The sequence below is a fragment of the Hypanus sabinus genome, chromosome 8 (genome assembly GCF_030144855.1).
Source record: "Hypanus sabinus isolate sHypSab1 chromosome 8, sHypSab1.hap1, whole genome shotgun sequence".
Classification (NCBI taxonomy): domain Eukaryota; kingdom Metazoa; phylum Chordata; class Chondrichthyes; order Myliobatiformes; family Dasyatidae; genus Hypanus; species Hypanus sabinus.
In genome coordinates this window covers 170,253,549-170,267,101 of record NC_082713.1, presented here as the reverse complement: position 1 = coordinate 170,267,101, position 13,553 = coordinate 170,253,549, and the positions used below count along the sequence as shown (strand labels likewise).

General features: G+C 47.6%; 1 protein-coding gene across 3 annotated transcripts in view; it reads left to right on the top strand.

The window, feature by feature from the left end:
• LOC132398716 (serine/threonine-protein kinase 38-like) overlaps positions 1-13,553 on the top strand; it is a 72,086-nt gene that overhangs the window by 45,678 nt on the left and 12,855 nt on the right. For all 3 annotated transcript variants that reach the window (XM_059978536.1, XM_059978537.1, XM_059978538.1), the window contains 7 exons: positions 33-116; positions 929-1,052; positions 5,726-5,880; positions 7,455-7,557; positions 8,142-8,203; positions 10,419-10,536; positions 11,399-11,522. In XM_059978536.1, coding sequence (XP_059834519.1) covers positions 33-116; positions 929-1,052; positions 5,726-5,880; positions 7,455-7,557; positions 8,142-8,203; positions 10,419-10,536; positions 11,399-11,522 — 770 coding nt within the window. The remainder of the gene's footprint in view (positions 1-32; positions 117-928; positions 1,053-5,725; positions 5,881-7,454; positions 7,558-8,141; positions 8,204-10,418; positions 10,537-11,398; positions 11,523-13,553) is intronic.

Genomic DNA, 13,553 nt, shown 5'->3' with positions numbered 1-13,553 from the left:
TAAAATTTGTTTGCCACACGTTTTGTCTTTAGGTTCGCCTTGTGCAGAAGAAGGACACTGGGCACATTTACGCCATGAAGATCCTGCGAAAGGCCGACATGTTGGAAAAGGAGCAGGTGGGTAAGCAGCTGATTGTCAAAAACAACTGTGTCCACAATCTGGGCAATTAATTTCATTTTCCTCATTTACCCATCACCTCCCCTTGATGCCCCTCCTCCTTCCCTTTCTCCCATGATCCACTCTCCTCCCCTATCAAATTCCTTCTTCTTCGGTCCTTTACCTTTTCCACATAACACCTCCCAGCTTCTTACTTCATCCCCCCACCCAGTTTCACCTTCTAGCTTGTGCTCCTTCCCCCTTCCTCTCCCCCACCCTTTATCCTGACATTTCTCCCTAACCCCACCACCTTCCCTTCCAGTCCTGATGAAGGGTCTCGGTCTGAAAAGTCAACTGTTTATTCATTTCCATAGATGCTGCCTGGCCTGCTGTGTTCTTCTGGTTTTTCAGCATCTAAAGATTCTCTCGTGTTTATAATTAATTAATTAATTCATATGATTTATTCACTTAGAAATACAAGATGATGATACAGGTTCTTCTGGCCCAAGGAGCCCACTCCACCCAATTAACCCATATAGCCAATTGACCTACTAATTGTAGCTCTTTGGAATGTGGGAGGAAACCGGAGCACCCGGAGGAAACAGTTCCAGAGGATAGGAAGTTCTAGAGAGATACGGACTAAATGTGGGAATTGGGACGAGCTGAGGGGACCCCAATGATGAGTTGTGCTGAAGGACCTGTATCCATGCTGGATTCCACTCTGACCCTCGTGGTCCTACCTCCCTCACCTTTACAACAGGATGGGGCTTGAACGTTCCTCCATCTGACAGCCCCCTGTCTGTGGTTAATTCTGGCCTGTTATCGAACACAGGTGGCTCACATTCGGGCAGAGAGGGACATCCTCGTGGAGGCAGACAGTGCCTGGGTGGTCAAGATGTTCTACAGCTTCCAAGACAAGCGGAACCTCTATCTAATCATGGAGTTTCTGCCTGGAGGTCAGTATGTTCACTTGCAAATTGGTCACCTTATCTCTGTCTCTCTTTCCTCAGAACTACCTGCTCCTCCATCTGTCTTCATATCATCTACAAACTCTGCAACAAAGCCATCAGTCCCATCATCCGAATTATTGACATATAACGTAAAAAGAATCAGTCCCAACACAGACCCCCTGTGGAATACCACCGGTCTCTGCCAACCAACCAGAAAAGGCTCCCTTTATTCCCACTGTTTTCCTCCTGCCAGTCAGCTGCTCCTTTATCCATGTTAGTGTAATGCCTTGGTTCGTGTTTTAACTGTTTATTTCATTTTGGCAGCTCTGTAAGAGCAGTCTGTTCTGTTTTCATGCTTGTTTGGTTACCGTTGAAGGTAAGAGATGAGGAGAAATGTGCGCCATCCAGTTAGGATGGTCAGATTAAGGGGAGGTTTCTCTGGTGAGGGACACTACTTTACTTTAATTTATTGTCAGGAAACAATTGATACTAGAGCGTACAATCATCACAGTGATATTTGTTTCTGTGCTTCGCGCTCCCTGCAGTACAAATCGAAGTAAATATAATGAAAATTTAAATTATAAATCATAATTAGAAAATAGAAAAGGGAAAGTAAGGTAGTGCAAGTCAGGTCCAGATATTTGGATATTTAATGTTGGGTGTGGGGCTTGTGTTCAAGAGGAGATGAAGAAAGAAGACACTGGGGAGAACCGGTCGTAGCATACGATTCGGTGGGAGACCCGTTTGTTCGAGATGGATTGTGAGCGATGTTCGGAAGGTGATGTGTGCTTTTACATTGACCGAGGGCTCAGCGCATGAGAGACAGAAAAGTTCAAGATGAGCTCCAACTTGTGCACATTTGAATGTTTAATTAGAATGGGCCCTTTTCTTTTAGTTATTCTTTACTAACTCTTTAGTTAAGTTAAGATTCATAAATATAATTCCTTTAGTTGTATGTAGTGCACTGTCTGTTATTTTGTGGCATTAATTAGTAACAGGGTAGCAAATGACACAGCATCCACACAAACTGGGATCGAGCACACCTCAATCTCACAAGTTTGGCAGGGCCACAGGTTGTCTTCCCTAGACTCACACAGCCAAGGAAACTAGGGTGTTTCATTGTGGGGGCTCACCTGGGATCTATTTCGTTGGATACTGTGTGATTGATCAGATCATTGATCCAGTGGGTTGTGTGTTTAAATCTGTGTTAACCTGTTGTTTGGTAAAGTGATTACGATACTTGGTTATGGATGTTGCATGGGGTGGAGCGGAGGCTTGATAAAATGGCGAGCAAAGACTTTGTCCTAGTTCAGACTAGCACTGACATAATGACAGTGGAACTGACTGGTACTATTGGGACTCCAGGAGAGGGGGCCATGGGTTGTCCATACTTTCCAGGAGGAGGGGAGTGAGGGTGAGCATGCTGAATCGGAAGCCGGGTTTCCCTTAGCTGGGGGCAGAAACTTTAAAGACAGGTTGCTCTCTATTCTGTGGAATGAGGGGAAGGAGTGGTCTGATGTAGAAGGTCCTCCAGTGAGGGGTGAGCATTCTGAGTTGGTAGTGGCCCTTACCTCCCTGGCGATTAAATGGCAAAATGCCCGGGTTCAAAGTCCCAGCAATCGTACGCTCAGCCTGTTCTCAGGAACGAAGCCCACTCCTAAAGGGGAAAAGGGATATTAAACTTGAGCAGAGCAAACCCCTCAGTTGCTGGATGAATGGCAGTGCTCTGATGATGTAAAGTAACAGTGACTGGTTGAAAGTTTGAGGGGGCTGGCTGTTGACGTAGTGAGATCTGTAAAGACACAGAACCACCTTGTCACCTCTGCGGCCCACATGCAAGCACTAGAAAAGGTGTTTGGTGTGATGGGAAGTCCAGTGGAGCTTATGATGGGGTTTCAGAACATGTTTCAGGAGAAGGGGGGGGGGGGAAACTTTCTGCCTACATTTTTTGAATGGGGAGTGTGAACGACAGGAAAGCCCTCGGAGAGTGAGACCCAGTGAGGGAGCAGCCTGGTATCTTGGGGGAACACGTTCCCAGCAATATATCAAGGAATACTCTAAAGCAAAATCCCTATTCCCGAAGGTTCCAGTGTATCACTACAGATTGAGGGTATTTATGCTGGAGCCATACTTGGCACTGGCTCTCAGGTTACTCTGCTGTACGGTTCATTTTACGAGTGGTATTTTACGCATTTACCATTGACGTCACTCAGTGCACTAGAGATCTGGGGTCAGTACAGATGACTATCTGTACGATGGTTACTTGTCGTTGGAAGCTGGAGTTTTTGGAGGCAGGTGTAGGAGTAGCTGAGGTCCCAGATACATTAGTGCTGGTTTGTCCAAACCCAGTTGAGAGAGACAAAGCTTCATTTCTTGTGGGGATGAATACTCCGATTGTGAGGAGGCTAGTGGGATCCTGCAAGGAGAGAGTTGGAGAGAGCTTTCTGAAAACATTGTCCATTCTCCCTGTGTTCCGAGCTGATTTTGAGGAAGTGAGTGGCTGCACTGGGCTGAAACGAGGGACTGAGTGGTTCACCCAGTCAAAACCAGTCGGGTTACAGCCTGGGGAAGTAGTGAGAGTGATGGGGAACCCCACAATTCCAGGAATGCCTGATACCAAGGGCCTCTTGGTGGAAGATCATGAAGAGGAGTCATGCTTACCTGCTGGGGTACTGGTGAGGCCCGACCTGCAGAATCCTCGGTTGTACGGGTGAGCAGGATGACAGAGTGTCAGGAACACCTTGGAGCAGGAGGTCACCCTCAGGCGGGAAATGCCAATGGTACACCTCTTCCTGGTGATGGTAGTATCTAGTGTCCCTTTGAGACAAGCCGGGGAGAAACACTCTCCAAAAAGAGGAAAGATGACTGCCGAGTCATTCAACTTTAGAGACTCTCTGGTACCTAGAGGTTGGAAGAGGAGGTTGTTAGAGAAAATGTTGAAGCTGGAAGATGTCTTTTCTACTGACGAGTTTGATGTGGGTTGTTCCAAGAGCACTCGCCACACCATCTGGGTGATGGAGGACACCCCATTCAGAGAAAGGTCGTGGCGACTGGCACCTGCAGAGGTGGAGGACGTTCGGCAGCATCTGCGGAAGTTGAAGGAAGCTGGGATCATCACCGAGTCCAGAAGCCCTTACGAATCCCCAATAGTGGTGGCCAGGAAGAGGAATGGGAAGGTATGGATGTGGGTGGACTATAGGACCCTGGATAGGCATACATTCCTCTACCAGTATACAGTCCCGAGAATCGAGGTCACGCTGGCCTGCCTGAATGGTGTGATGTGGTTCAGCGTGCTGGACTTGAGGAGTGGGTATTACCAGACACCCATGAGTGAGGCCGATAAAGAGAAGACTTATTTAAAGTATGTGTCTGATATGAGAAGGGAGTTGAAAGAGGCTTATGAATTAGCTAAGGTCTTGGCTGCCAAGCAGAAGCTAGAAAATAAGAGGAGTTATGATCAAAAAGTTACGTTCTCCCAAATCATGCCTGGAAATCGATTCCTCATGAAGAATTTGGAGCTACCTGGGAAGCAGAAGTTGGCTGACCACTGGGTGAAACCAAAGGATGGGAATGGACCTGTCAAGATTCTCCATCGTAACCACCTCTGGGACAAGAGGAGCGTGTTGACCCAAAGCCTGATCTGGACCCTACACCTGGTAAGAGGCCTCTGTGGCAATGTGGAGAGACTGAAAGATCAGCAGCAGGAAAGATTATACTGGCCCCCACCCCTGAATGGGACACGGATTCGGAGGATGAGGAAATGGGGGTGTGTATATGCTGCCTTTTGCTAACTCCCCACTGACTGAGGAAGAGATTCCCAACCCTTCTGAGGCAGGTGGAAATGGGGAGGGGGTCAATCTGTGGACAGGCAGGTTTGCAGCTGGACCAGAAAGGAGCGCTGGGCTCTAAGATAACTGGGAATGAAGCTGAGCTCAGCCAAGCGACAGAGGAACCTGGTTGCCGGAAGGCACAAGTGATAGACAGGGGGAGGCCCTGGAGGGGGACATGTAGACCAGAAGTATCCCAAGGAGTGTCTGAAACTGAAGACGTAGATGATGGGAGATGGAGGTCTCAAAGAGTCAGGAGACCCCCAGATAGGCCGGCCAGTGTAACACCAGGGGAACAGAGGGTTGTGACTATCCCCCAGTGAGATATATCACCACCATTTACAAATGGATTGGAGGTTCTGACATCGCAAAATTCCTTTGAAAGCAATGTTATTAATGATGAGATGACAAATTACTTCAAAGTCAGGAGGACATGACTATTTGTGGGGGGGGGGAGAGTGTAATGTCCTGGTTCATATCTCTACTGTTATGCTGTAGGTATTTCGTTTTGGCAGCTCTGTAAGAGCAGTCCGTTCTGTTTTCAGCTTGTTTGTGTTACTGTTGAAGATAAGAGATATGGAGAAATGTGTCCCATCTAATTAGGATGCTTGGATTAAGAGGAGGTTCCTCTGGCTGGGCTTGGGGCTTTTGTCCCCCTCTTTCTCCCCACTCTCTCTTCAGACTCTCTCTCCTTGCCCTCTGTCTCTCCCCCCTCTCTCTCCCCTCTCGGCCTTTGTACTGGGGTATCCTGATCCATCAGCTGATGTGACTACCCACTGCACACTGTGTTCGGTGGGTGTTGGGTAAGAGATGTCGACTGACCGAGTGACTGAACTCTCCTCCTTTTCCCAGGTGACATGATGACGTTGTTGATGAAGAAGGACACGCTGTCTGAAGAGGAGACTCAGTTTTACATCGCGGAGACGGTGCTGGCCATCGACTCCATCCACCAACTGGGCTTCATCCACAGGGACATTAAACCTGACAACCTCCTTTTAGACAGCAGGGTGAGACCTTCCTTCCTGCCTAAACTTCAGGTGTGCCCGTCCCTAACTGTGTGGAAAGCTTTTCCGAGTATCTGTCTCTTCAAGTTCAAGTTCAGTTTATTGTCATACAACCGTACACAAATATACCACCAAACAAACCAACGCTCCTCTGGACCAAGATGCACAACACAGTACATATAATTCGCACACAACACATAAAGTAATCTCACCACAAATAAATTAACAAGTGATAAGGTGCATTTACGTCACAATTTAAAAAGTAAATAGTCTAGTGATAGTAGCCTCACAGCCTGGGGGAAGGGGCTGTTTCCCATCCTGACAGTTCTTGTCCTGATGCTACAGTACCTCCTGCCTGATGGTAGGGGGTGAAAGAGATTGTGGGACAGGTGGAAAGGATCACTGACAATGCTGAAGGCCCTCTTTACACAGTACCCCTGGTAAATATCTCTAATGGATGGAAGCGAGATCTCAGTGATCCTCTCTGCAGTCCTTGCACCTCTTTGTAGGGACTTGTGGTCAGACGTGTTGCATTTCCAGTACCTCTTTCCCATGGTTGCTTTTGTCGGTGATGTGAAACAGATTGTGGCTCTTGGTGTGATCAGGCTAGTTACTGAGTAAAACATTTCTACAAAAGCCACCAAGGCCACTGGTAAGAAGTGACTATCAGCACTGGCCACCAGATTGGGCAAACCCTGAGGCTGTCAGATGCTTACAGAGGGCACCATGGTGGAGTGGGGTGACGCTATTACATCATGGTGTCAGAGTTCACAGTTTAATCCCAGTGTCCTCTCTGAACACGTTTGTTTGTTCCTTCTAGTGTGCATGGGGTTTTCTCCAGTTGATCCCACTGTCCAAAGACGTACCGGTTGGTAGATTGTAAATTGTCCTGTGATTAGGCTGGAGTTGCTAGGCAGGGCAGCTCAAAGGGCCAGAAAAGCCTGTTCTGTGTTAAAGGCATGGACGTCATTGCCAATTCTCCTACAGCAGTCCAGCAAAGACACAAACCATTTGGTCCATCTGCTCCCTGCAAGTGTCCACATTCCAGTCCAACATCCTCAGTGCCTCACTGTGAACTGAACCCCCGCCCTTCACTCCGGTTTAGGAAGTCTCCTGCGGTACTCCACAGATAGTGGGGCATCAGACGGGCACTGTCCAACCCTGAACCATCTGTGTCCATCTTTCTCACACTCCCTGGCTTGTCCTTTACTCCCGCTGCCTCCCCTGTGGGAGCACACAGACTGCTGGCCAGTGAGAGACTGCCCCAGCTGAATATCTTGGGGTCAGTGTGTGACACTGTGTTTATGTGGACAGCATGGTCACCTCACTCATTCATTCTCTCCCACTATGTTCTGTCTGTGTCGTTCTTTCTCTCTCTCTCCCTCTTTCTCCCTCCCTCCCTTTCTGTCTCTCCCCCCTCCCCATTTTTTGACATTGTGTAGTTTGTACCGGGGTATTCGGAGCCGTTTGCTGATGTGACTTCCCACTGCCACAACGGTTTCAGTGAGGGTCAGGGGAAGGAGTGAGGGGTTTCTGTACTGCTTTTGAAGACTGGTTTGTGTCTCTCTCTGTCACAGGGACATGTGAAGCTCTCTGACTTTGGGCTCTGTACGGGGTTGAAGAAAGCTCACCGCACCGAGTTCTACCGTAACCTCACACGAAACCCACCCAGTAACTTCAGTAAGTTCATTCCCTAGGGCTACTGTGCTTACATTGCCCACAACCGGGTATTGGTGGTTCACCCACCCACAACTTGGTATCAGTGATTAACTTACCCCACAACCGGGTACCAGTGATGACCTCACCCACAACCGGGTGTTGGTGATTACCTCACCCCACAACTGGGTATCAGTGATGACCTCACCCACAACTGGGTATCAGTGATGACCTCACCCACAACTGGGTGTTGGTGATTACCTCACCCCACAACTGGGTATCAGTGATGACCTCACCCCACAACTGGGTATTAGTGATGACCTCACCCACAACCGGGTGTTGGTGATTACCTCACCTCACAATGGGGTATCTGTGATTACCTCACCCCACAACAGGGTATTGGTGATGACCTTGCCCCACAACCGGGTATTGGTGATGACCTTGCCCCACAACCGGGTATTGGTGATGACCTCGCCCCACAACCGGGTATTGGTGATGACCTCACCCACAACTGGGCGTTGGTGATTACCTCATCCCATAAACGAGTAACCTCCTTTGCATAGCTCATCAATAACTAGTTCACACCTCAATCACTCCTCTGCCTGCAGCTTTCCAGGACATGAACTCGAAACGAAAGGCAGAGACTTGGAAGAAGAACAGACGACAGCTGGTGAGATTTCCTCTTCTCATTCAGGGCCTTTCCACAGACAGGCAACTGTGGACTCCCTGCCTTAGCATCACCCATCCCTCACTGGACAGTAACCTTCCCTCCTGTAAACCCGTGTGTGCAAGTCCCTATCAAGAAAAGTTCTACAGATGTACCGTGGAGAGCGCTATAACTGTTTGCATCACCGTCTGGGCCATTGCACAGGATTAGAAAAAGTTGCAGAAAGTTGTAAACTCTGTCAGTTCCATCACTAGCTTCTCAGCTTTGAGGACATCTTCAAGAGGCAATGGCTCAAGAAGGCAACATCCATCACGAAGGACCCTCACCATCTGGGACATGCCCTCAACTCATTACTACTAGGAGGTACAGGAACAGCTTACTTCTCTTTGCCATCAGATGTCTGAATGGTCCATGAATCCATGAACAATACCTCACTAATTTGCACTACTTAGAACATAACATAGAAGCACAATTAGGCCATTCAGCCCATCGAGTCTGCTCCACCATTCTAATCTTGATGGATTTATTATCCCCCTCAACCCCATTCTCCTGCCTTCTCCCCATAACCTTTGACACTCTTACTAATTGAGAATCTCTGCTTTAAATATCCCCAAAGACTTGGCCTCCATAGACGTCTGTGACAATGAATTCCACAGATTCACCACATTTTTTAAAAACATTTCTTATTGTAACTTGTAGTAATGGTTTATATCTTGCACGGTAAAGCTGCCACAAAACAACAAATTTCAGAACCGGTTATTGTGTTGTGGTAGCAGTACAGCACAATACATAAAATAACAGTGAATTACCATAAGTATATTTAAAAAATTTAAATAAGCCGAGGGAAAAGAGAGCAGGCGTAGTGAGGTGGTGGTCATGGGTTCATAGACAGCTCAGAGATCTCAAGGTGAAGAGGAAGAATCTGTTCCTGAAACACTGAGTACCCCGAGGCTCCTCTACCTCCTCCCCGATGGTAGCAATGAGAAGAGGGCATGTCCTGGGTGACAGGGGTCCTTAGTTATCGAACTGCTCTTTCTGGGATCTTGCTGTGCACATTCGGGAAAGATGTCAGCCGGTGTCAACATCTCCAAGAATTCAGTCTCGGGAAGTGTTTGTCTCTGCATTGCAAAAAACATACAGCAGTACAGTACAGTAAGGCCCTTTGGCTCACAATCAACCTACTCCACGATCAATCGAACCCTTCCCTCCTTCATAGCCTCCAATTTCTATCATCCATGTGCCTATCTAATAGTCTCTTAAATGCCGCTAATGCCTCTTCCATCACCCCTGGCGGGGCATTCCATGCACCCACCACTCACTGTATAAGGAACTTGCATCTGACAACCCCTCTATGCTTTCCTCTAATCACCTTGAAATTGCACTCTCTTGTATTAGCCATTTCCGCCCTGGGAAAAAGTCTCTGGCTGTCCACTTGGTCAAAGCCTCTTATCATCTTGTTACCTCTCTCATTCTCCTTTGCTCCAAAGGGAAAAGCCTTGGCTCGCTCAACCTGTCCTTTTGAGACATACTCTCTAATCCACACAGCATCCTGGCAATTCTCCTCCGCACCCTGTCTGAAGCTATAATGAGGCAACTAGAACTGAACGCAAAATTCCAAGTGTGGTCTAATCGGAGTTTTATAGAGCTGCGACATTACCTTGCACTCCTGAACATGATCCCCCAACTACTGAAGGCCAACACACTATCCAGTTACTGCCCGTTTCATGCTGCTGTGTAGGGCAGCAGTGAAGGTCTTCCATCGCCGTCTGTCCTTGACCATCTTCTCTATTGTGCCCCAGGTGTGGTTCAGGGTCCTCATTTCTGCCTCTACGTATGGCACCAAGTTGTCAGTCATGCAAACCCCAGAAAGAGACACAGGAATACATTTGCACGCAGATATAAAAGGATTCTTCATTTTCTTTCATTTTTGACCAGTCAGGGTTGTTAGTCCTGAGCTGAACCCCCAAACCTAGGGGACTGGTGACCCTACAAAGAGTAAAAGCACAAACCCCTGATCCCAGCCGATTTTGGGTCATTGAGGCACACAAGCCTCCAAACATGATGAGGTTGTGGTCCTCCTGGAGGAACTACCCTATCAGTTTGCGTGGTACCTTTGAGGGATTTCTGGATGTGGACATTAATTTCCCTGGGGAATGTTGTGCTTTGGACCTGGGAAGCAATTTCCGTCCATTGACTGACTTTTGCCTCCATATTCTAGGCTTATTCTACAGTTGGCACCCCTGATTATATTGCCCCAGAGGTGTTCATGCAGAATGGATATAACAAGCTCTGTGATTGGTGGTCGCTGGGCGTCATCATGTATGAAACTCTGATAGGTACGTTCACAGCCAATCTGCTTCAGTGGTCACGAATAGCCAATGGAAATTACTGACTGGTTAAAAGATTGAACGACTAGTTTGATTTATCACATGTACATCAGTGGAATGCATTGTTTGTGTCAACGGTCCGAGGATTGTCCTGGGGGCAGCCTGCAAGTGTCACCATGCTTCTGGCACCAACATACTCAGCCATCCATCTTTGGAATGTGGGAGGGAACTGGAACACCTGGGGAAACCCACATGGTCACAGGCAAAAGTTCCCTACCTGAAAAATCCTAAACCCTTGCTTTAGCAGTACTTTCCATTTTCCAATGTGTTAATTCCATTTTCCTACTGGGTATAAAATCTCCTTACAGACAAACTCATAGAGTACTACAGCATAGAAACAGGCCCTTTGGCCCACTTAGTCTGTGCTGAACTATTAATCCACCCACTCCCGTCAATCTGCACCTGGGCCATACCTCTCCCATCCGATCCAAAGCTCTTTTAAATGTTGAAATGAAACCCACATCCACCACTTCTGCTGGCAGCTCGTTCCACCCTCTGAGTGAAGAACAGTTCGGGGAATAAAGTCCTAACCTATTCAGCCTTTCCCTATAACCCAGGCTCTCAAGTCCCGGCAACTTCTTCACATACGAACTCCTTATGGACAGTGGTGAGAACTGAACCCTGATTGCTGGCGCTGTAACACGTTACACTGACTGCTACACTGCTGTGATACGCTATAGTGTTGCTGAATTGTAGTGGTTAGTGTGGATGGCATGTTTTGATCCCATACAGGTCTGTGATTCTAGATTCTGTTTCAAATGTAATCCAAAGTGCTTAGTTTGTGAAGGAGCTGTTCTTTCTAATTTTCCAGGCTATCCCCCCTTCTGCTCGGAGACCCCTCAGGAAACTTACCGGAAAGTGATGAACTGGAAGGAAACTTTGACATTCCCTCCAGAGTTTCCAGTCTCTGAGAGATCAAGGGATCTGATTCTCAGGTACATGCATTCTCATCCGCCATTCAGCCAACTGCACCCCATTACTTAGCGGTGGGAATGGTAACTGGGGCAGGTGGGGAGGAGAGACATCTCCAGAGCAGCTCAAGTGAAATGGACTTGAACTTGAAATGGAAATGCCGCACACCACATAGAGGAAGTGATGTAATCTGGAAGAGGAACAGAGAACTTGGAAACAATGATTTATTTCATTTAGAGATACAGCCCAGTAACAGGCCCTTCTGGCCCAATGAGTCTGCACCACCCAGTTACACCCATGTGACCAACTAACCTATTAACCCATAAGCCTTTGGACAATGGGAGGAAACCCATGCAGTCACATGGAAAACGTATGAACTCCTTACAGACAGTAGCGGGAATTGAACCTGGCTCACTGGCACTGAAATCGAGCTAGTTGAAGTGCAAAACCACCTTGCTGCCCCTTGCTGAACTGGTGTTGAGCCAACAGGCCAACTCATCCCAAAAGCTGTTGACATTGTTGACCACATTTGTACATTGATTTCTTAACTCCCCCTCTGCTTCCCTTTCTTTCCACTCCCCATTCTGGCTCTCCTCTCACTACTTTTCTTCTCACCTACCTACCACCTCCCTCTAGTTCCTCTCCTTCTTTCTTTTCTCCCATGATCCACTCTTCTCATTGAATTCCTCCTTCTTCAGCTCTTTATCACTTCCACCTATCTCCTCCCAACTTCTCAATTCATCGTCCCTCCCCCATCCACATTCCCACTCACCTGGCTTCACCTATGACCTTATAGCTTGTCGCAAACATGAGTGATGCACCATCAATAACTCACTCTGAGACGTAAGGCGAGATATCGGCTTTTATTGACTGGAAGAAGGAACAAACAGTGAGTGACCACCATACTACATCCTGGAGACTGAGAGGCCGGGCTCAGGCCTTGATCGCCTTTATACAGGGGTCTGTGGGAGGAGCCACAGGAGCAGTCAGCAGGGGGAGTGTCCAGACAGGTATATGTAGTTCACCACAATGAGGAAATCTGCAGATGCTGGAAATTCAAGCAACACACACAAAGTGCTGGTGGAACGCAGCAGGCCAGGCAGCATCTATAGGGAGAAGTATAGTTGACGTTTTGAGAAGTACAGTCCTGATGAAGGGTCTCGGGCCGAAACGTTGACTATACTTCTTCCTATAGATGCTGCCTGGCCTGCTGCATTCCATCAGCATTTTGTGTGTGTTACCTTCTAGCTTGTACTCCTTTCACTCCCCAGTCCACCTTATTCTGGCTTCATCCCTCTTCCTTCCCAGTCCCGAAGAGAGGTCTCAGGCCAAAACTTCGACTGTTTATTCCTCTCCATCGATGCTGCCTGACCTGCTGAGTTCCTCCAGCATTTTGTGTGTGTTGCTCTGGATTTCCAGCATCTGCAGAGCCTTCTGTGGTTAACATTGTTGTCAGAATCAGAATTGGGTTTAATACCACTGGCTTTTGTCATGAAATTTGTTGTGTTGTGGCAGCGGTGCACAATGATAAAAAAGCTATAAATTACACTAAGAAATACATCCTAAAAATTAATTAAATTAAATAAGTAGCACAAAAAGAGAGCTTAAATACCAAAAAATATGGTGAGGTAGTGTACATGGGTTCATTGTCAATTGAGAAATCTGACGACGGTGGGGAAGATGCTATTCCTAGAATATGTTTTCAAGCTCCTTGCTGCACGCGAAGTGTCACCACGTATTGGCACTGTACTGCAAAGTAGAGGAGCTGCGAAGGTTAATAGTCTCACTCCTGCCCTGAACTGAAACATCTGTATTATTGTGTTGTGCTCCAAAACTCCCAGAGGGAGTCCTGCACTGTCAGGGGAATCTCCGTGCAGACGCTGCTCCTACACAGTTCTTCAAGCTGAAATAATAGCTTTCGCAGAGGGAGAGGAGAGTAAAAACTGAGATTATTGGTGTCGTCCTCCCCACCTGCCCCCCCCGCCCCACTCTCCATTTGTGACATTTATACCAGGACCGTTGTAGAGGAAGGACCTGGATCATTGTGGAGGATC